Source organism: Lagenorhynchus albirostris, chromosome 11 (genome assembly GCF_949774975.1).
Source record: "Lagenorhynchus albirostris chromosome 11, mLagAlb1.1, whole genome shotgun sequence".
Lineage (NCBI taxonomy): Eukaryota > Metazoa > Chordata > Mammalia > Artiodactyla > Delphinidae > Lagenorhynchus > Lagenorhynchus albirostris.
Window position 1 is genome coordinate 62,318,010 of NC_083105.1, and position 22,142 is coordinate 62,340,151.

Here is a 22,142-nt window from a genome sequence, read left to right on the forward strand (position 1 = left end):
GAATAAAGAAAAAACTTAAACTTGAGTCCCAGCTTCTCAACCTCTAAGATTCACAATTCCTGGTCTGTTAAATGGGAATAACAACATTAACTCCCTAATAGGAATATTGGGAGGATAAGATAAAATAAAGTAATATATTTAGAACAGGGCCTAAAACATGGTAAATGCTCCCAAATGGTAGCTGCTGTTATTACCAAAGGCAGAGACTGTTTTCTACATTTTTCATTCCTCCCATTAGTTCAGTCAGTCAACGATTTGTGCCTCTTTGTGCACTAAAGAAAATACATGGCAATCAACCTGTTCGATACTAAACAGTGCACTAAATAAAAAGTATACTAAATTTGATTCCTTATAGCCAGAAGCTTATTATTTAAGATAAGCAAATCTGCTACAGAGCTTGCTTCATCACCTAAGAGTCTCAGAAACTACAGAAATACTTGGAACCATCATTCTCTCTGAGAATGTCTAAAGGTTTAAGTATCTTGGCATGTATAACAAAAGAAGTCTCTATTTCTGCTTTGGAAGATAATTTTCTCTCTCCCACAAGCAAGAAAAAAAACACAGAAAATTTAAAAAGACATTTCCTTTTCACTGGTTTATAAAGACCTGTTGTTCAAACTCATGATATAAAGAGATAAAGACATACATATTCACCCTCTGCCAATCATCAGGAAAATCTGTATCAACAAAATTCAGATCATAATTACCTTTTTCTGTTGTTCTTCCCCATCCACTTATAAAACACTTCGTGTTTCGGTTCAGTCTTTGGAAAACACCAAAAGGTAGACAGATAGGCTGAATATAATCATTATATCTCACTGCTTTTTTTAAATGAAAAAGCGCAATATCATTTTCATAAGATTCCACATCGAAGTCTGGATGGATAATGATTGCTTTAACTTTCATCATCTTGGAGTGTGGCTGACGCCCACCTATATTATTAGTTCCAATCACAACTCTCCACATTACAGGATCTCTGAAAGAAAGTAAATGTTCTTATCTTAAACAGGTATTTAACTAAGTAAATATTCTTAATCTCCCACTAGTTTTTGTTTTTCTCATGTTAGATTAATAACAAAAAAATTAATCCTACTTTCATGTGACAAAGTCATAGCAAGTAAAAACCTAAATATTGTGATGTAGGAAAAGAGAAAAAGATCAATGGGACAGAAAGTCCCAAACGGATTCAAGTACATGAGAATTTAATATATGGTAGCAATTCTTACCAATGGACAAATGGATGAATTATTCAATAAATGGTATTGGGACAACTAGCTAACTAACAAACTAGTTTGAAAAGTGAAATAAAATTAAATCCCTGAAAAATTATTAAACACTAAAATAAACTCCAAATGGATTAAATATTTAAATGCACAAATCTTTTAAATAAAGACTTCCTATCTTTCAGAGATACGTAAAGTGGTATGTCTGAGATTTCTTTCAAAATAATTAGAGGGGGAGTTGGCAAGAATAAAGATGAAACAAGATCAGCCATGAGTTGATAAACTGAAGCTGCATATTATGCATATGGGAATTCATTAAACTATTTACTTTTACAAATTTTTGAAATTTTAGAATGAAACATTTGGATATTAAATTAGGATGAGAAGTTTAAAAATTAAACCAGAAAGAAAATATAGATGAATACATAACATTGTTATGGAAAGGATGCCACCAGGGAAGCCCAAATTTGCCTTTTTGTAATTCTATTTGAGCAAGTTGGAACATTCCACTGGACTATATCTCAGTGAGAAAGGACTTTATAAAGCATGACACTAAATATAAAAGAAGCAGCTAATGGATCTTGACGTCTTTAAAAGCAAAAAGCAAGCAGAAATCAAACCAAACCAAAAAAGTCTTCTGTAGGTCAAAAATCAACAATTAAAACCCCAAGTGGTTAATACTTATTGCATGTGAAATTTACAAATGCCGAAATTCCTTTCACGCTTCAAATTGGCAGAGTGTGTGTATTTAATGATTATGCTCAGTGCAGACAAGAGTCAGAGGAACAAAGTTACTCTTATTCACTGAGGAATATATAAATAGATAGGCACTCTGGCAGCATGTACCAATAGCCTATAAAAGTTGCATTGATTTTGACACTGCAATTCTACTTCCTAGAATTTATTCCAAGGAAATAGAAGATAATTAGCTATCTTAAAATTGGACTAGGTAACCTCTAAAAAGTTTGTAAAAATGTTTATACAGTCCTAGTTCTATTGTGTTTAAAAAGAAATTGTAGCTTAAATGCTTTAAGCTGCTTTAAAAAAATGATGTTTGGGCTTCCCTGGTGGCGCAGTGGTTGGGAGTCCGCCTGCCGATGCAGGGGACGCGGGTTCGTGCCCCGGTCCAGGAGGATCCCACGTGCCGCAGAGCGGCTGGGCCCCGTGAGCCATGGCTGCTGAGCCTGTGCGTCCGGAGCCTGTGCTCCACAACGGGAGAGGCCACAACAGTGAGAGGCCCACGTACCGCAAAAAAAAAAAAAAAGTTTCTTTTCCAAATGTATACAATTTATCTTTCTTGAATTAAAATTTTTTCCCGTTTTATTGAGAAATAATTGACATACATCACTAAGTTTAACGTGTACTGCATGTTGGTTTGATTTACATATATTGTAAAGCGATTACCACAATAGGTTTAGTTAACATCCATTATCTCATATAGATACAATAAAAAGGAAAGCTGGTGATGAAAACTCTTAGGATCTACTCTCTTAACAATTTTCCTATATCATACAGCAGTGTTAACTATAGTCATCATGTTGTACATTACATTCCTAGTCCTTATTTCTCTTATAAGGGAAGTTTGTACCATTTGACCACCTTCCTCCAATATCCCCTCCCCCCACATCCTGCCTCTGGTAACCAACCACAAATCCCATCTCTTTCTCTAAATTTGGTGGGGAATTTTTGTTTGTTTATTTTTATTTGTTTCTACTTATAACTGAGATCCTGCAGTATTTATTTGTCTTTTTTTGTCTGACTTATTTCACTTAGCATGATGCCTTCACGGTCCATCCTCAATGTCACAGATGGTAGGATTTCCTCATTATTTATGGCTGAATTACACACACACACACACACACACACACACACACACCCCACGTCTTCTTTCTCCATTCATCTATCAGTGGACACTTAGATTATTTCCGTGTCTTAGCTGTTGTAAATAATGCTGCTATGAAATGCGGTGCAGATATTTTTTCAAGTTAGTGTTTTCATTTCTTTTGGATATATTCCCAGAAGTAGAATTGCTGGATCTTGTGATAGTACTATTTTTAAGTTTTTGAGGAACCTCCATACTGTTTTCCATAGTGGATATACCAATTTACACACTCCCATCAGTGGTGCACAAGTGTTCCCTTTCCTCCACATCCTCCCCTTGATGATGGCCATTGTGAGGTGATATTTCATTGCAGTTTTAATTTGCATTTCCCTAATGACAGTGAGTTGAGCATCTTTTCACTTACCTGTCGGCCATTCATATATCTTCTTTGGAAAAATGTCGATTCAGATCCTTTACCCATTTTTAAAATTGGATTATTTATTTTTTTGCTATTGAGTTGTATGAGTTCTTTATATATTTTGGATATTAACGCCTTATCAAATAGATGATGTGCAAATATTTTTCCCATAGGTTATCTTTTCACTTTGTTCATATTTTCTTTTTCTGTGTGGTTTTTTTAGTTTGATGTAGTCCCACTTGTTTATTTTTTATTTTGTTGCTTGTGCTTTAGGTGTGATTTCCAAAAAATCATTACCAAGACCTATGTCAAGGAGGTCTTTTTCCTGTGTTTTCTTCTAGGAATTTCATGGTTTCAGGTCCTACATTTAAGTCGTTAATCCATTTTGAGTTAATTTTTGTTAATGGGGTCAAGTTTCATTCTTTTCCATGTGAATATCCAATTTTCCCAGCACCATTTATTGAAGAGACATTCTTTTCTCCACTGAGTATGCTTGGCTCTCTTGTCAATTATTAGTTGACTGTATGTGCCTGGGGTTTTTTTCTGGGCTATCAATTCTGTTCCATGGTCTATTTGTTTTTATGCCAGCACCATACTGTTCTAATTACTATAGCTTTATAGTATATCTTGAAATCAGGAAGTGCGATGCCTCTGTTTTTTTTGTTCTTTGGATTCAGGATTTCTTTGGCTATTCAGGGTCTTTTTTGATTTCACATAATTTTTAAGGGTGTTTTGTCTATTTCTGCAAAAAGTGCCATTGGAATCTTGATAGGGATTGCACTGAACCTATAGATGGCTTTTGGTAGTACTGACAGTTGAATAATATTAATTCTTCCAATCCGTGAACATACCTTTCCATTTGCTAGTGTCTTGTTTATTCCTAAGTATTTTATTGTTTCTGATGCTGTTGTAAATGTAATCAATTCTTTTATTTCTTTTTCAGAGAATTCATTGTTAGTGTATAGAAATGCTATTGATTATTTTGTACCCTGCAACTGAATTCTTGGATTAGTTCTAATGGTTTTTTGGTTGTGTCTTGGGATTTTCTATATATAAAATCATGTCACTTGCAAATAGAAACAATTTTACTTCTTTTCCAGTTCTCATACCTTTTATTTCTTTCACTTGCCTTATTATTATTATTTTTTTGTGGTACGCGGGCCTCTCACTGTTGTGGACTCTCCTGTTGCGGAGCACAGGCTCCAGACGCGCAGGCTCAGCGGCCATGGCTCATGGGCCCAGCTGCTCTGCGGCGTGTGGGATCTTCCTGGACCAGGGCATGAACCCATGTCCCCTGCATCAGCAGGCGGACTCTCAACCACTGCGCCACCAGGGAAGCCCTACTTGCCTTATTTTTTAAAAAAATATTTATTTATTTATTTATTTAGGCTGTGCCAGGTCTTAGTTGTGGCATGCGGGATCTTTAGTTGTGAAATGTGGGCTCTTAGTTGCGGCATGCCTGTGGGATCTAGTCCCCTGACCAGGGATCGAACCCAGGCCCCCTGCATTGGGAGTGTGGAGTCTTACCCACTGGACCACCAGAGAAGTCCCTCTTTTACTTACCTTATTGCTCTAGCTAGGACTTCCAGTACTATGTTGAATGGGAGTGCGAGAGTGGGCAGCCTTGTCTTGTTCCTGATCTTAGAGGAAAAGCTTGCAACCTTTCAGCATTGAGTATGATGTTAGCTGTGGGCTTGTCATGTATGGTCTTTCTTATGTTGAGATATGTTCTTTCTATGCCTAATTTCCTAAGTATTTTATCATGAATGGATGTTGAATTTTGTCAAATGCTTTTTCTGTGGCTATTGAGATGATCATATGATTCTTTTCTTTCATTCTATTAATGTAATGTATCACATTGATTGATTTGCACATGTTGAACTATCCTTGCCTCCCAGGGAGAAATCCCACTTGATCATGGTGAACAATGCATCCTTTTAATGTGCTGCTGAATTTGGTTTGCTAGTGTTTTGTTGAGAATGCTGCATATATATTCATCAAGGATATTGTTCTGTAATTTTCTTTTCTAGTAATGTCCTTATCTGTCTTTGGTATTTGTAATGCTGGACCTTGTAAAATGAGTTTTGGGAGGTTCCTTCCTCTTCAATTTTTTGGAAGAGTTTGAGAAGGACTGGTGTTAATTCTTCTTTAAACATTTGATAAAATTCACCAATGAGCCGTCTGGTCCTGGGGTTTTCTTCTTTGGGAAATTTTTGATTACTGACTCAACTCCTTACTAGTAATTGATCTATTTAGATTTTCTGTTTCTTTCTGATTCAGTCTTGGTAGGTTGTATGTTTCTAAGATTTTTTTCATTACTTCTAGGTTATCCAGTTTGTTGGCATCTGGTTGTTTACAGTAGCCTCTTACGACCCTTTGTATTTCTGTGGTATAAGTTGTAATGTCTCCTTTTTCATTTATAAGTTTGTTGATTTGGGTCCTCCCTCTTCTTTTCCTTGGTAAAGCTAGCTAAGGGTTTGTCAGTTTTGTCTATCTTTTCAAAGAACCAACTGTTATTTCGGTTAATCTTTTATTTTTATTATTATTTTATTTATTTTTGGCTGCATTGGGTCTTCGTTGCTGCGTGCGGGCTTTCTCTAGTTGTGGCGAGCGGGGGCTACTCTTCGTTGCAGTGCACAGGCTTCTCATTGCAGTGGCTTCTCTTGTTGTGGAGCACAGGTTGTAGGCACACAGACTTCAGTAGTTGCAGCACGCGGGCTCAGTAGTTGCGGCACGCAGGCCCTAGAGCACGCAGGCTTCAGTAGTTGTGGCGTATGGGCTCAGTAGTTGCAGTGCACAGGCTCTAGGGTGTGTGGGCTCTGTAGTTGTGGCGCACAGGCTTAGTTGCTCTGTGGCATGTGGAATCTTCCCAGACCAGGGATCGAGCCCATGTCCCCTGCATTCGCAGGTGGATTCTCAACCACTGTGCCACCAGGGAAGTCCCTGGTTAATCTTTTATATTGTTTTTTTGTTATCTATTTAATTTATTACTGCTCTAATCTTTATTATTTCCTTCCTTCTAATTTTAGGGTCATCTTTTTCTAGTTCTTTAAGGTGTAGAGGTAGGTCGTTTATTTGGGATCGTCTTGCTTCTTTTTTTCTTTATTTTTTGCGGTACGCGGGCCTCTCGCTGTTGTGGCCTCTCCCATTGCGGAGCACAGGCTCCGGATGTGCAGGCTCAGCGGCCATGGCTCACGGGCCCAGCCGCTCCGTGGCATGTGGGATCTTCCCAGACCGGGGCACGAACCCGCGTCCCCTGCATCGGCAGGCAGACTCTCAACCACTGCGCCACCAGGGAAGCCCTGTCTTGCTTCTTAATGTATGCATTTATTGCTCTGAACTTCCCTCTTAAAACTGCTTTTGCTGCATAAGTTGTGTTTCCATTTTTGTCTCAAGATACTTTTTAATTTCTTCTTTGATCCACTGGCTCTTTTTTTTTAGGAGAGAGTGTTGTTTAATTTCCATGTAGTCATGAATTTTCCAGTTTTCCTCTTTTATTGATTTCTACTTTCATGCCATTGTGGTCAGAGAAGATCCTTGGTATGGTTTCAATCTTCTTGAAGTTGCTAAGACTTGTTTTGTGGCCTAACATATGGTCTGTCCTCGAAAATGTTCTATGTGTACTTGAGAAATACTCTGCTGCTGTTGGTTGGAATGTTCTGCGTATGTCTCTTAAGTCCACCTTGGTCTACAGTGTTATTTAAATCTGCTATTTCCTTACTGATTCTCTATCTGGATGATCTGTCCGTTGTTGAGAGTGGGATATTAAAGTCCCCAACTATTATCAAATTGCTGTTTATTTCTCCCTTTAACTCTGTTTTTGCTTTATATATCTAGGTGCTCCAACGTTGGATGCATAAATATTTACAATTGTTATATCTTCTTGATGGATTGACCCCTTTACCGTTGTGTGGTGACCTTTTTTTGTTTCTTTTTACCATTTACATTTAAAGTCTATTTTGTCTAATATAAGTACAACTACCCCTGCTTTTTTGGGGTTACCATTTGCTTGAATGTCTTTTTCTATCCCTTCACTCTCAGTCTATGTGTGCCTTTAAAGCTAAAGTGAGTCCCTTGTAGGCAGCATATTGTTGGACAAAGACTTTTCTGAACAGACAAAAGCTGAGAGAGTTCATTACCACTAGACTAGCCTTACAAGAAATGCTAAAGGAAGTTCTTTGACTGAAAGTAAAAGGACACTAATTAACATCATAAAGACATTAAAAGGTAGTGCAAAACTCACTGGTAATGGTAAATATATAGCCAAACTTAGATTCTGTAATTTGGTAATAGTGGTGCATAATTTACTTACAACTTTAAAAGTTAAAGGAATTAATATAGTAAAAATAACTATAACAACACTAATCTATTAGTTACACATTATAAAAAATATGTAAATCATAACAGCAATAACCTAAAATGTAAGGTGGAGGAGAAGCAAAAGTGTAAAGTTTAGGAATTCTATTGAAGTTAAGTTGCTAACAGCTTAAAATAGTGTGTTATAATTTTAAGATAGTTTATGTAAGCTTCTTGATAACCTCAAGGTAAAAACCTGTAGGAATTACACAAAAGGACTTGATAAAGAAATCAAAGCATACTGATACCAAAAGACATCAAAACACAAAAAAGACAGCAGGCTAAGAAACAGGGAACAGTGGATCTAGAAAACAACCAGAAAGCAATTAATAAATGGTGATAGTAAGTCCTTACCTAGCAATAATTACTTTAAATGTAAACAGATTAAATTCTCCAATCAAAAGACATAGAATGGCTAAATCAACTTATATTACTTACCTATTTCAATTTATATTCAGACCGTGAGATTAAAAAACAGGTTATATACACTGAAAAGTACAAAACATTGCTGAAAGAAATTAAAGAAGACAAATAAATGGAAAGACATCCCTTGTTCATGTATTGGAAGACTTAATATTGTTAAAATGACAGTACTAGCCAGAATGATCTATAGATTCAATGAAATACCTATAAAAATCCCAGTGATGCTTTTGCAGAAATAAGAAACCCATCCTAAGATTCATATGGAATATCAAAAGACCCCAAATAGCCAAAATAATCTTGAAGAAGAAGAATAAAGTTGGAGGACCATACTTCCTGATTTCAAAACTTACTGAAAAGCTACAATAACTGAAACAGTGTGATACTAGCATAAGGGCAGATATATATACCAATGGAAAATAGAGAGCCCAGAAATACACCCTTGCATATGTGGCCAATTGATTTTCAACAAGAGTGCCAAGATAATTCAATGGAGAAAGGAAAGGCTTTTCAACAGATGGTGCTGGGAGAATTGGATATCTACATACAAAAGAATGAAATTGGACCCTTATACCATATGCAAAAGTTAACTCAAAATAGATCAAAGACCAAAATATAAGAATAAAGCTATAAAACTCTTAGAAGAAAACACAGAAAAGCTTCATGATATTGGATTTGGCAGTGATTCTTGGGTATGACACCAAAAGCACAGGCAACCAAAGAAAAAAATAGATAAATTGGACTTGATCAAAATTAAAAACTTGTGCATCAAAGGACACTTTCAAGAGAGTGAAAAGACAACCCACAGAATTGGAGAAAATATTTGTATATCATATATTTGACAAGGGATTAATATCTAGGATATATAAAGCACTCCTACAGCTCAACATCCACAAAAAATCCAGACAGCCGAGTTCAAAAATGGGCAAAGGACTTGAATAGACGTTTCTCCACAGAAGAAATATAGGACTGCCAGTAGTTGGTCCAGTAGTTAAGTAGTTGGTCCAGTAGTTAAGAATCCGTGCTTCCACTGCAGGGGGCACGGGTTCGATCCCTGGTCCAGGAGCTAAGATCCTGCATGCCACATGGTGTGGCCAAAAATAAAATAAACCTTAAAAAAACAGAAGAAATACAAATGGCCAGAAATCACATGGAAAGATGCTCAACATCACTAATCATTAGGGAAATGTGACTCAAAACCACAATGAGGGACTTCCCTGGTGGCGCAGTGGTTAAGAATCCACCTGCCAATGCAGGGGACCATGGGTTCAAGCCCTGGTCCGGGAAGATCCCACATGCTGTGGAGCACCTAAGACCATGCACCACAACTACTGAGCCTGTGCTGTAGAGCCTGTGAGCCACAACTACTGAGCCGGAGCGCCTAGAGCCCATGCTCCGCAGCGAGAGAAGCACCGCAATGAGAAGCCCATGAACCGCAACGAAAAGTAGCCCCCACTCGCCGCAACTAGAGAAAGCAATGAAGACCCAACGCAGCCAAAAATAAATAAATTAATTAATTAAAACAACAGAACCACAATGAGATACCACTTCATGCTCATTCAGATAGTTACCATAGTAATAGTGTAAGTAATGAACTAGGGATATGGAGACTGGTATTCTGAATCTACTTCTCATCAGTGGGGAGTATTGGGGGACAAAAAGAAGCAAATTTAAGAGATACCGCACAGAGAGAGTCAGCTAACTGTCGAGGTAATGGGACTGTTGGTGAGGCTGTTATCTGAGAAAATAGAGAAGGGATAGAATTAGAGGGAAGATTTTTTTTTTAATAAGATGGGAATTTAAACTTTATACCTGATTTTGACCACTTCCAGATTTAGCATGCCATAATAACACTTAGAACAGTTGATAGTCAGTTTTTAAAAATTAATTATCTTTGCCCGTGTTGGGTCTTCGTTCTGTGCGCAGGCTTTCTCTAGTTGCAGCGAGCAGGGGCTACTCTTTGTTGCGATGTGTGGGCTTCTCATTGCGATGGCTTCTCAATGGAGCACGGGCTCTAGGCAGGCTCAGTAGTTGTGGCTCTTAGGCTCTAGAGAACAGGATCGGTAGTTGTGGCACACGGGCTTAGTGGCTCTGCGGCATGTGGGATCTTCCTGGACCAGGGCTTGAACCCATGTCCCCAGCATTGGCAGGCGGATTCTTAACCTCTACGCCACCAGGGTAGTCCCAGTTGATAGTCATTTGACTAAAAACACAAGTTATTTATAAACCACTTAGTATGTATTCACTTTTGTATATAGATTGTAATCCAAGAAAAACAAAATGGTAAATTAAAAGTTCAGATGTCTTAGATAAGACTTGATTTCTGGGCTTCAGAAAGATGTGGAAACTTTTCCTGAAGAAAATTTTCTTTCTTGCTTGCTAAACTTGTCTTCCTTGCTTTGATGCAGGCTTGTTTCTCAATTCTCAATCTGACAAAACGTTTCACCTAGGGCACTGCAAAGAATCGTTTTCTATTGTTTCCTTTATTTAGGTACCAAGGTATAGGCCACTGCTTGAACTGGTGCCAGATGATTCTTCGAAAGATGTCTCTTCTCCAAGAACCAGGTCTAGCTTTTTCTTGACCAGTCTGAAGAATTCTGAGGGCATCTTCCCTTTCCTGGACAACTTTATCTAATGTATCCATGGAATCTACTACCTTTTCTAACTGCTTCAGACTTGGCATTGGCAATCTCTGCTGCTTAGCCTCCTGCTCTAGAGTTAGGAGCATGTTTCTTTCAGGAGAACATACCAAAGTTTATGTAAATCTTCATGACTTTTGTTCCTTAATTGCTGACAGGTCCATGAAGCTCCCTGTGCTAGCAGGGGCCTGAGGACTTATTAACAACCTGAAAGCCTTCAGGGCTGCCGAGACTGTTCTCTAGAGGAAAGAGTTTAAAAGTTCATGTTTGGACTTGTTGGGAATGTGACTCCAGTATATACGTATAGTAGGGAGCTGGAAATACGACTCAGCTGGAGAGACTTGGGAGTTGCCAGGACATGGTGACTCCTAAAACAGAAGTAGATGAGACATCTCTAGGGAAGAGTACAGATGATAAGGCAAGAGGATAGAAGGTGGAACTCTTGAAAATACTGCCACTTAAAAGAAGACAAAGACTCAAGGAATAAGGAAAAAAATTTTTTTAAGGTAGAGAATAGTGGTGTCTTAAAAATCAAGAAAAGAGATCAGAGGGAATTCCCTGGCAGTCCAGTGGCTAGGAATCCGAGCTTTCACTGCTGAGGGCCCGGGTTCAATTCCTGGTTGGCGAACTAAGATCCCACAAGCCGTGCGGCATGCCCAAAAAAAAAAAAAAAAAAAAAAAAGATGTAGAACAGCAGTCAACTTTGCCAAATGTTATACAGATGAAATAGGATGGGGATTGAGTAGAGGTCATTGGATTTGGCATAGAGGTGGGTCTTTAATAGTGTGTTCTGGCTACAAAAATCAGACTGCAATTGGGATTTTATGAGTCAATGCAGGTGAAGCAAAAGGGAGTCTTTCTTTCAAGGAGTCTAGTAGTGAAAGGAAGAATAGAAACAGGTAGGGTTTGTTTGTTTGCTAAATAACGATGAGGTGACCTAAACATGTTTGAAGGCTGTAGGGAAGAAGCAAGAGGAAAATACTGAAAAATACTAAAGAGACAATGAGGTGTAATGAAACAGCTATAGACTTGAGACTAGGTTTAAATCAATAGGTTGCCACTTTACAGCAATGTGGTCTTGGGAAAATTACCAAATATCTCTGATCTCTGACTCCTCAGGTGTGAAATGGAGATAACAGCTATCTCAGAGGGCTACTGGGAGGGCTTTTTTTAAATACAGAGTTATATGTAACATGCTTAAACAGTACCTAATCTCAGAGCGGGTCTTTCATGTTATAAGAAGGAATAAGGGATAACTGATGGTGCAAGGTTTAGGAAATGAGGGGGAACAGGAATAGAAGTGGCAGAGTCTTCTGAGACAGGAGGTACTCCTGAAAAATACAGACTATGCCTCAGTAATGTCGACTTCCTCAGCACCTAGCCCAGTCCCTAGCATATAATATACATTTAGTAAATGTTTGTTGAGTAAAGGGGTAAAAATATCAATAAGATTTAGCCTTGAGAATTGTTAAGTGGAATATTAATATTATCTTCAAATGCTTGGAAGAGTAATGAGGTTTAATATATATGGCTTCAGAAGGCAGAATGAAAATCAAGACACTTAGTTCAACATAAGGAAAGGCTTTCTAAGAAATAAAGCTGCACAAAACTTAAATGAAATTCTTTCCAAGGTAGCAGTTCATCATCACAAGAGGTGTTTCAAGTAGAGAGCCAAATGATATAGTTATGGTTATGTGTGTGGATTTTCATTATGACACACCTGGATTTGATCCCTGATTTCACTGTTTTCCAGTCAGGGTCTCCCTACAGTAAAGAGTGGTTGTGAAGAGTAGTGGAAATTGTGTCTGAAAATATGCCTGACTCAATGAATTAAAGCAATAATTATTTCAGACTAGAGAACCCTTTACTTCAATATTTTAAGAAGGATTCATATACAGGACAGAGAATTGAACAACACCTTTATAATACCTCTTTGAACTCTAAGATTGTATGACAATATAACAAAGCTATATTATTTGACCAAGGTGGTATATCTAGTAGGTTCTGGAATCTTACTTAAAGCCACTGTACCACAAAGTGTCAGAGGAGGACTAGTATACAGGTCGCCCCTCTCCAAATGCATTGTTCTCCCCACGTGTCAAAGGAACAGACTAGGGCTTCCCTGGTGGTGCAGTGGTTGAGAGTCCGCCTGCCGATGCAGGGGACGTGGGTTCGTGCCCCGGTCCGGGAAGATCCCACATGCCGCGGAGCAGCTGGGCCCGTGAGCCATGGCCGCTGATCCTGCGTGTCCGGAGCCTGTGCTCCGCAACGGGAGAAGCCACAGCAGTGAGAGGCCCGCGTACCGCAAAAAAAAAAAAGGAACAGACTAGTAAAGGCCCAATATCAGGACTTAATAGGTGAGAAGAGCTTTTCCAAGAATCTTCAAATCATTCCAAGCAGGCTTTTCCTTCCTTGGTTTAAGGTTTGAAAGCTGTTGAAAAGCAGTTTTTAAAGACAGCATTTCAGGAAAGAGTTGTAAAACACCCACACCTGAAAGACCAGAATTGATTTCTAACTCTGAAGCTGTTTTCTACATCTTTTTCTACACCCTTGGGTTTATACCTCAATAGCTTCCCATTTTTCTGATCTCTATTCCTCAAGAGGCCAACTTATGGAACTGAAATGCATATTTTTTAAATGTGGTAAACAGATTAAAAGATTAAAACCTTAGGAACCCCATCAGGCCAGTTACCCTCAGTTGAATTTTGAAGTTGTTGTTAGTTTTTCTTAGAGACTTTTCATTCTTCTCCCAGATAGCTCATAAAAATTAGAGACTAAAGAGAGACTGTATGACAGGTACCACGGTTTTCCACAGTATTTATCTTAGAGCTTCATTTTAAATGTTAGGAGGGTCATAAAGTTCTATTACAACTGTGGTAAATCTATTTCTCCAAGACTGACTTCATCCATAGACTCAATAAATATTTATTATGTCTCCTGTAAAGTAGGCCAACTCCTGTATTAGTACCAGAAATACAAAATAAAACATGTAGTCCTTGTCTTCATGGACTTGTCTCACCATGATCTAATGGTGAGAAAGACAAATACATGATTACAATACAATAATTTTTAAAGCTAAAAGAAATGCTATTTATTATTTAAAGCAAGGTCCAACAAACTACAACCCACAGGCCAAATCTGGCCTGTCTTCTATTTTTATATAGCCCATAAACAAAGAATGTTTTTTACACTTTTGAATGGTTGGGGAAAACCCAAAATGACAAAATAGGATTTTGTTCAGATTTCAGTGTTCATAAATAGTTTTATTGCATCACAGCACACTCATTCAATGATGTATCATCTATGACCACTCTGGTTCTACTGTGACAGAGTTGAGTATGGCCTGCAAAGCCTAAAATATTTACTGTCTTTACAGAAGACGTTTGTTGACCTCTGACTTAAGGGATTTATTTCAACAAATATTCAGTGTACTATTCAGTATAAGGCATTATGGCTACTTGGAAACATATCGCTTAACTGAACATGGCTGAAGTCAAGTGGTCCTCCGCCACTTCAAAATATCCCCCAAGAGCATAAAATAAGAGTTCTGTTCTGAATACATACCTAGTGTCCTTATTAGTGCAGTGGGCAGCCGTGAGGACCCATCTATTTTTCACTAAGCTTCCCGCACATACATGAGCACGATATCTGCCAGATTGAATCTGTAGGCTAACTAGCCATGGCCATGCGCCCATTTGAGCTTCTGTGCCCCCTACAATCCGAGACCCCTGGAACATACTTGCAAGTGGTGCTGTTCCACAATCTAAAAATAAAAATGATATATTATTTGGACTGAACATATTATTATATGTATTACTTTATAATCTTAACACGTTAATATAATATTTGAAATCCTTATTGAAAAAACTCATAAAGCAAGCTGGATACCTAAGCCATGCCCATATTTTGAAAAAAGACCTTAGAGAGCTAAGACAAACATGCCTTAATTGCTTACTTACAAATAGAAAGACATTAAATCAGCACAATTCATCCATTTTAAAACTCTTCTCCTCAGAAGTATAACCATGAGGCAAGTTTCTCTGGCCGGGTATCATATTTTTCCCCCGTGTGAAACGGCCACTAAAAGAGCCTGAGACTGGTCAACCAAGAGCTACAAGTTCTAATACTTGCCATTTAACTTGTTGGGTTAATTCTCCTTAACTGTAGTATGAAAAAGTCACCTAACAGCCCTTTCATCGTTCAATTCTAATGAATTATTAGTCTGTAAAATGGGAATGACAAAGCCCAGAATGTTTTGAGGTGCATATACAGACGCAGAAGCGTATGGCATTTTTACTATTAGTACTACTACTATAGTCATTAAAATCGGGCTGCTTGGATCCGTAAATTTTTAGTTAAAGGCAGCTGGAAAAACAGAAAAGGAGGGCCCCAAATTCAAATACTACTTAAGTGGGGAAAAGGCAAGGACGACCGTCCAAAGAGAAGAACGAACAGATACTGCCCTTTGCGTTCAACCCTTCCTCTTCCGGGGCCTGGGGCTCCTGCGCCCTGGGCCTCCCACTCATGGCTTCGGGCCACCTCCGACCTCCGGCCTGTTCCCGCGAGGAGCCATGCCCACTCCTTTCAGAGAGTGGGTAGTGTTCTGAGCATATGAGAGCGCCCCCCAGAAACAACAGCGCTGCGCTCAGGAGTCCCAGCCCCATGTCGGAACTCCTGGTGGGCAAGATGGCGGCAGGCATTTCCTGCCCGCCCCCCTGCCCCCTTCCCCCACCCCGCGAGCCTGTGGGCCCTCGGCCTGAGCAGCCCGGCAGAGGAGGTGGGCGAGGTGGGCGACGCGGGAGCTGTGCGGCTGGCTAGGTGCAGGGGGCGTGGTGGGGGGCAACGTCACACAACCGAAGTAGGTGAGGGGTTTTGATGGGGGCTGAGGCCTGTGAGGCTGCGGAAGTGCCCGGATGAGTCAAGGCCTCAGCCGGTGTTCTGGTTACGCGACCAATGAAATGTCTCGCCCTCAGCCAGAATCTGGGGATTCGCTAACTGGCGAGACCTTCCTGAGCCAGATCTACACACTTAGATGGTACAGTAGGACTGTTGTGGTGAGAGGGGAGCTGCTGGAACCTCTGGAGCAGCTCAGACTTCAAGGCCAGGAAGGCTTCCTGAAGTAAGAGCACCTAAACTGAAGTGGGTAAGCTGGGGAAGGGAGACGTAAAGCAGAAGGCAAAGCAAGTGTAGAGGTTGGGATTTGAGACAATGTGGGCGTTGGGGGAGCCCAATTTCTGTAATGCACATTGATCTCATCATTAATTGTTCTGTAGTAGTTTACCTTCGACTGGTCACCTCATGGTGAGCTGATTAAATCAAATGTAAGGACCTGCAGGGACATCCCTGGTGGTCCAGTGGTTAAGACTCCATGCTTCCGCTACAGGGGGCGCGGGTTCATGCCTCCAAGCGCACCCCCCAACCCCAGAATTTAAGAACCTGCCTGGAAGTTGAGGACAAAGTCTGACTGAAGGTCACTGCACCCACCCCCACCCCAAACACACACACACACACACACACACACACACACACACACACACACACACACACACACACACACACACACACACACACACACACACACACACACACACACACCCAGTCCCCAGCCTGAGAGGTACATTATTCCTTGCACCATCAGAACCCCCAAGATGCCCCTTGACATTACAAACACTGTGGGAAAAGAGCACAGAGAAGTGGCTCCAGTTAATCGATCCACTGAACACGTAGGTATTAACCTCATACTACGTACCATACACCAAAATAAGTATCATATCATGGGAGGTGTGTTAAGACCTGGCCCTCTGACCCAGAGAACTTTATAACTTGGCTAGAAGAGAAAATCAGGGGTAATTCACTTGGAGAACAAAGAAGGAAGCCATGACACCCAAGCCTAATATGAATTCAGACACAAGGGATTGGTGTGGGCTGTGGCAGTCTGGGAAGGCTCCCTGCAGGAGGGGAATGTGAGCTGGACCTAGGTAGAGGGGGAAGATCAAGAAGAGGAAGGAGATGTAGTGAAGACAGACTAAGCAAAGGTATGGATATGTATTTGTGTTTCTCCAGAGAAACAGAACTGATAGGATATATAGAGATATATAAGAGGAGATTATTTATGGGAATTGGCTCTCCCAATTATGGAGGCCGAGAAGTCTCATGATATGCCCTCTGCAAGCTGGAAAACCAGTGGTATAATTCAGTCCCAAACGAAAGCCCGGAGAACCAGGAGCTCTGATGTGGGAGGGCAGGAAAGATGGATGTCCCAACTCACGAAGAAAGGAGAAATTGCCCTTTGTGCACCTTTTTGTTCTGTCTGGGCCCTCAGTGGATTGGAGTGAACGATACCCATCCAACATTGGTGACGGCAGGTCGTCTTTACTCAGTCTACTAGTTCAAATGGTAATCTCCTTCAGAAACACCCTCACAGACACACCCAGAAATAATATTTTACCAGTGATCTGGGCGTCCCTTAGCCCTATCAAATTGACACATAAAATTAACCACCATAGTAATAATAATACAATGTATAATTTTAGTTTTTTGGGTTTTTTTTTTTTTTTTTTACTGTTTTCTGTTATCTTTCAGAGACTGAAGAGAGAAACCATGCCTTAAAATTTTTGATCAGGATATATAAGAGAAAAAACTAAGTTTAAGGCTTCTTCCTGGTTTTGTATTTGATTTGATTCTTTTTGGAGTCCAGGATTGTGTATGACCCTTCTTCCCTTTAGCAGAACCATTTACTATGGTTTTGGATACGCAGTAGTAGGCTTGGACCCTGCTTTGTACTTAGGGGTGTAAGTATGCTCAGCATAATGAAGAGAAATTTTTCAGTGTGCAAAGGAGGAGAGAGAGGAAAGAGGTAGGCCGCCCACCAACATGGCAGAAGGCCAGGCCCAAGCCAAAAAGGTATCTGTGAGAGTTTCACTGTGGTGGGTTGACCCATGGTTTTTAAGAACAATGATGTGTAATGTTTGGTTTTAAATTGTTTTATCATTGCTATCTTGAGCTGTGCTAAAGGTTTCCTCAGTTAACCTGACTCCTTCAGTAACAAGGGCACAGTGTGGGCTTGTGGTAGTCTGGGAGGCTGGTCACATGGTGGGGAATGAAAGTAGGGGTCAGCAAAAGGACAGCGCTGTGCTCATATCATCCTCCTAGTTTGTCATGGTTGGCTGCATTAAATCAAAGGAGCCTATTAGTTGAGCCTTACAGGTGGTAACAAGTGGAAAGAGAACAGAAGCTCCTGGGCTGAGCTGAAATCAGTGGGAGGGAAGCAGGTGGTGTTGGATAAACAAGTTGCAGCATGAACTGACCTAACCCAGGAGCAGAACAGGAAACAAATTGACTTTTCCCCAAATAGTTGAGTGAAAGATGATACTTGAAAGGGGGGAGACACAGTTGGGGTGTGTTTCTGTGGGGGAGGGATGTGATCAGATTGGAGATGGCATTGTAAGCAGGGCAAGATGACTGGTCTTGCTGTGGCAGATGACAGACATTCAACAGATTTCTTTTCCACATCCTGATCAAAAACAGTTGCATGCAGCCAAGTCATGAAAGAGCAATGAAAAATGCAGTGGACCGGTACATGCAAAGGTCCTAGGCCTGGATTTCCTCTGCCTTCTCTAGGTCTTCACTCTTCTCTCCTGCATTGCTACTTCCTTGTTTTGTGGTATCACTCCAGTCCGCAGACAGATGTTCTCTGGTGTGGTAGGCAGCCACCACGATGGCCTTTAATTAGCCTTGTCTTCTGGTATTCATACCCTTTGTTAGCCCCCTCCCCTAAGTTGGCAACTCTAAGTTGGCTAGATTTAGTGACACGCTTGTAGCAAACAGATGGTGGCAGAGGGGATGGGCTATCCCTTCCAAGCCTAGATTATAAAAAGATTGTGACTTGTCTTGAACATTTTCTCTAGCTCTCTTGCTCTGAGGGAGGTCGGCTGCCATATTATGAGCTGCCCTATGGCCCTATGGAGTAGCTTACAGTCATAGTAGATCTAACGGCCTATGAAGAAGCAAACCACACCACATGAGTGAGCTAGGAAGCAGATCTTTCCCAGGTCAAACCTTCAGATGAGACCACAGTTCTGGCTAAGATCTTAAATGCAGCCTCATGAGAGGCCTGAAGCCAGAGACATCCCCCAAGCCACACTCAAAATTCTTGACCCACAGAAATTGTGAGATAACAAAATTTTGTTGTTTTAAGCTGCTAAGTTTTGGAATAATTTGTAACATAGTAGATAATGCATCTTGTTTCTCTTATCTTTGAAGGAGGATGAGGGCATTAGTGCTGAGCCTGGGGCCTGGGGTAGGGTGTGGGGGGGGGATGTAGGATGGTAGGGTTGATTGGGTCTGGAGTTAGGGGAGATTTTATTCTTCTTGGTTGTCCCTTGCTCCACTTGAGTTAGTGCTAGAAATCTTTTTTTTGGATAGTGGATGAACAATAAATTTACTGGATGTCTGATAAATATGTGGATAGTCAATAAATGTGCCCCCAAGTATTCAGTGAATGCCAAACAAATATGTGCAAATACGGACGTCTAACAAATGAGTAAACAAAAATGAAAGAAGAGGTATGTGACTTGATTTAACCTCTCTCAGGCTCTATTTTTTTCAGCTGAAAAGGGGGATCCGATACCTAACTCATGGGAGCAAACCTTAAGAGAGGAAAGAACCTAAGTAGATGGTAGAAATTACTATTTTTCAGAACTTGCGTCCTGATTTTTAGTTCAGGGTCTTGAGCTCAACGTCTCGAGATTTATATCTTAAGCCATGAGAGGACCCTTTTAGGGTTTTTTTGTTGTTGTGTTTTTTAAACATCTTTTTGGGGTATAATTGCTTTACAATGGTGTGTTAGTTTCTGCTTTATAACAAAGTGAATCAGTTATACATATACATATGTTCCCATATCTTTTCCCTCTTGCGTCTCCCTCACTCCCACCCTCCCTATCCCACCCCTCCAGGCCGTCACAAAGCACCGAGCTGATCTCCCTGTGCTACGCGGCTGCTTCCCACTAGCTATCTACCTTACGTTTGGTAGTGTATATAAGTCCATGCCACTCTCTCACTTCGTCCCAGCTTACCCTTCCCCCTCCCCGTGTCCTCAAGTCCGTTCTCTAGTAGGTCTGTATCTTTATTCCTGTCTTACCTAGAAATCTTTTTAATAAAAATATTTTATTATGTAGACTTTAAATAATAACAACAAAATAAACTTCTGTGTACCCACAACCTCATTCACTATTTTTGTTTTGTTAAATATTTAATCCTTTTGAAGGAATGTTTATAGTACAGTTTATGTACAGATTAAAGAATAAAAACAATATAAGGATACCTATTTAAGAAAAAGAACATCATTGTTACTTTGGAAATCCCCCGTGTACCTGTCCCTGTCCCTTTCCCTTTCCCTTAGAAAAAACCAATATTCTGAATTTTGTACTTAGTATTCCATTGATTCTCTTTATAAACCTGACTGTACAGTATGGTGGTCACTAGTGACAGGTGACAATTTAAGTTTAAATTTAAATTAAATTAAAATTTAGTTCCTCAGTCATGTTAGCCCTGTAGCCAGTAGTTACCATATTGGACAGCATGTTTAGTTTTGCCTGTTTTTAAACTTTATATCAGTTGAATCATGCAGTTCATTTTCTTTTGCAGCTAGTTTTGTTTCATTCAGTATTGCATGCTCAGCATTCATTCATGTGGTTATTTATAACTGTAACTTATTTATTTTTACCATGTGCATGGTGTGAATATGCCATGATGTATTTATCTACATTGGAATCTATTACTGATGAACATTTGAACTGTTTCCAGAGTTTTGCTCTTACAACTGATACTATTATGGATGTGAGCAGGAGTTTCTCTGGACTATATACCAGGTTAGGACTGCGGACTCTTACAGAATATACACCATCACCTTCTCTAAATAATGCCAAATAGTTTTCTGAAATGTTATAACAACATACTGTCCAACTAGCAGCACGTAAACGTTCCCATTATTTATATTATCATCGATGCTTTTTAATTTTTTACGAATCTTGTTGGTATGAATTGAGAACTCATGGTTTCAATCTGCATTTTCCTGACTCTAAATGAGTTTGAGTATTTGAATATCTTTTCATATATTACCTACTTAGGTCTTTTATGTGTTTATGTTATGCATTTCATTAATGCAGCCACTCATCTTTTACTGTTTCCATAGTTTTGTCTTTTTCAGAATACCGTATAATACATACCTACAGTATGTAGCCTTTGCAGATTGGTTTCTTTTACTTAGTAATATGCATTTAACATTCTCCATGTCTTTTCTTGTTTTAATATTTATTTATTTATTTTTTTGGCTGTGTCGGGTCTTAGTTGCGGCACGCGGGGTCTTTGTTGTGGCGCTTGGGCTTTTCTCTAGTTGTGGTGTGGTTTTTTTTCTCCCTCTAGTTGTGGCGTGCGGGTTCCAGAGTGCCTGGGCTCTGTAGTTTGCAGCACGTGGGCTCTATTGTTGAGGCACGTGAGCTCAGTAGTTGTGGTGTGCGGGCTTAGTTGCCCCGCAGCATGTGGGATCTTATTTTTTTTTATTATTATTATTATTTTTTGCGGTACGCGGGTCTCTCACTGTTGTGGCCTCTCCCGTTGTGGAGCACAGGCTCCGGATGCGCAGGCTCAACGGCCATGGCTCACGGGTGCATCCGCTCCGCAGCATGTGGGATCTTCCCGGACCGGGACACGAATTCGTATCCCTGCATCGGCAGGCGGACTCTCAACCACTGCGCCACCAGGGAAGCCCAGCATGTGGGATCTTAGTTCCCCGACCAGGGATCGAACCCTGCATTGGAAGGAGGATTCTTTACCACTGGACCACCAGGGAAGTCCCCCTCCATGTCCTTTCATGGCTTAAGAGCTCATTTCTTTTTTGTGATCAATAATATTCCATTATCTGGATATACCACAGTTCATCCGTTCACCTATTGAAGCACATCTTGGTTGCTTCCAAGTTTTGGCAGTTATGAATAAATTGGCTATAAACATCTGGGTGCAGGTTTTTGGGTAAACATAAGTTTTCAGCTCCTTTGGCAAATACCAAACAGTGCAATTGCTGGATCATATGATAAGAGTATGTTTAGGGCTTCCCTCGTGGCGCAGTGGTTGAGAGTCCGCCTGCCGATGCAGGGGACACGGGTTCGTGCCCTGGTCCGGGAAGATCCCACATGCCGCGGAGCGGCTGGGCCCGTGAGCCATGGCCGCTGAGCCTGCGCGTCCGGAGCCTGTGCTCCACAACGGGA

The 22,142-nt window shown here is 40.3% G+C and overlaps 1 protein-coding gene and 1 pseudogene across 1 annotated transcript in view; both read right to left on the reverse strand.

Moving 5' to 3' along the window:
- TMPRSS12 (transmembrane serine protease 12) overlaps positions 1-15,578 on the reverse strand; it is a 37,058-nt gene extending 21,480 nt beyond the window's left edge. Inside the window, exons 1-3 of the mRNA XM_060166495.1 lie at positions 15,341-15,578; positions 14,443-14,641; positions 708-976 (exon numbers count right to left, since the gene is read on the reverse strand). Of these exons, the coding sequence (XP_060022478.1) occupies positions 708-976; positions 14,443-14,641; positions 15,341-15,578 (706 nt within the window). The remainder of the gene's footprint in view (positions 1-707; positions 977-14,442; positions 14,642-15,340) is intronic.
- Positions 10,545-11,102, reverse strand: LOC132529174 (large ribosomal subunit protein uL29m-like; annotated as a pseudogene).
- Positions 15,579-22,142: the final 6,564 nt, after the last annotated feature.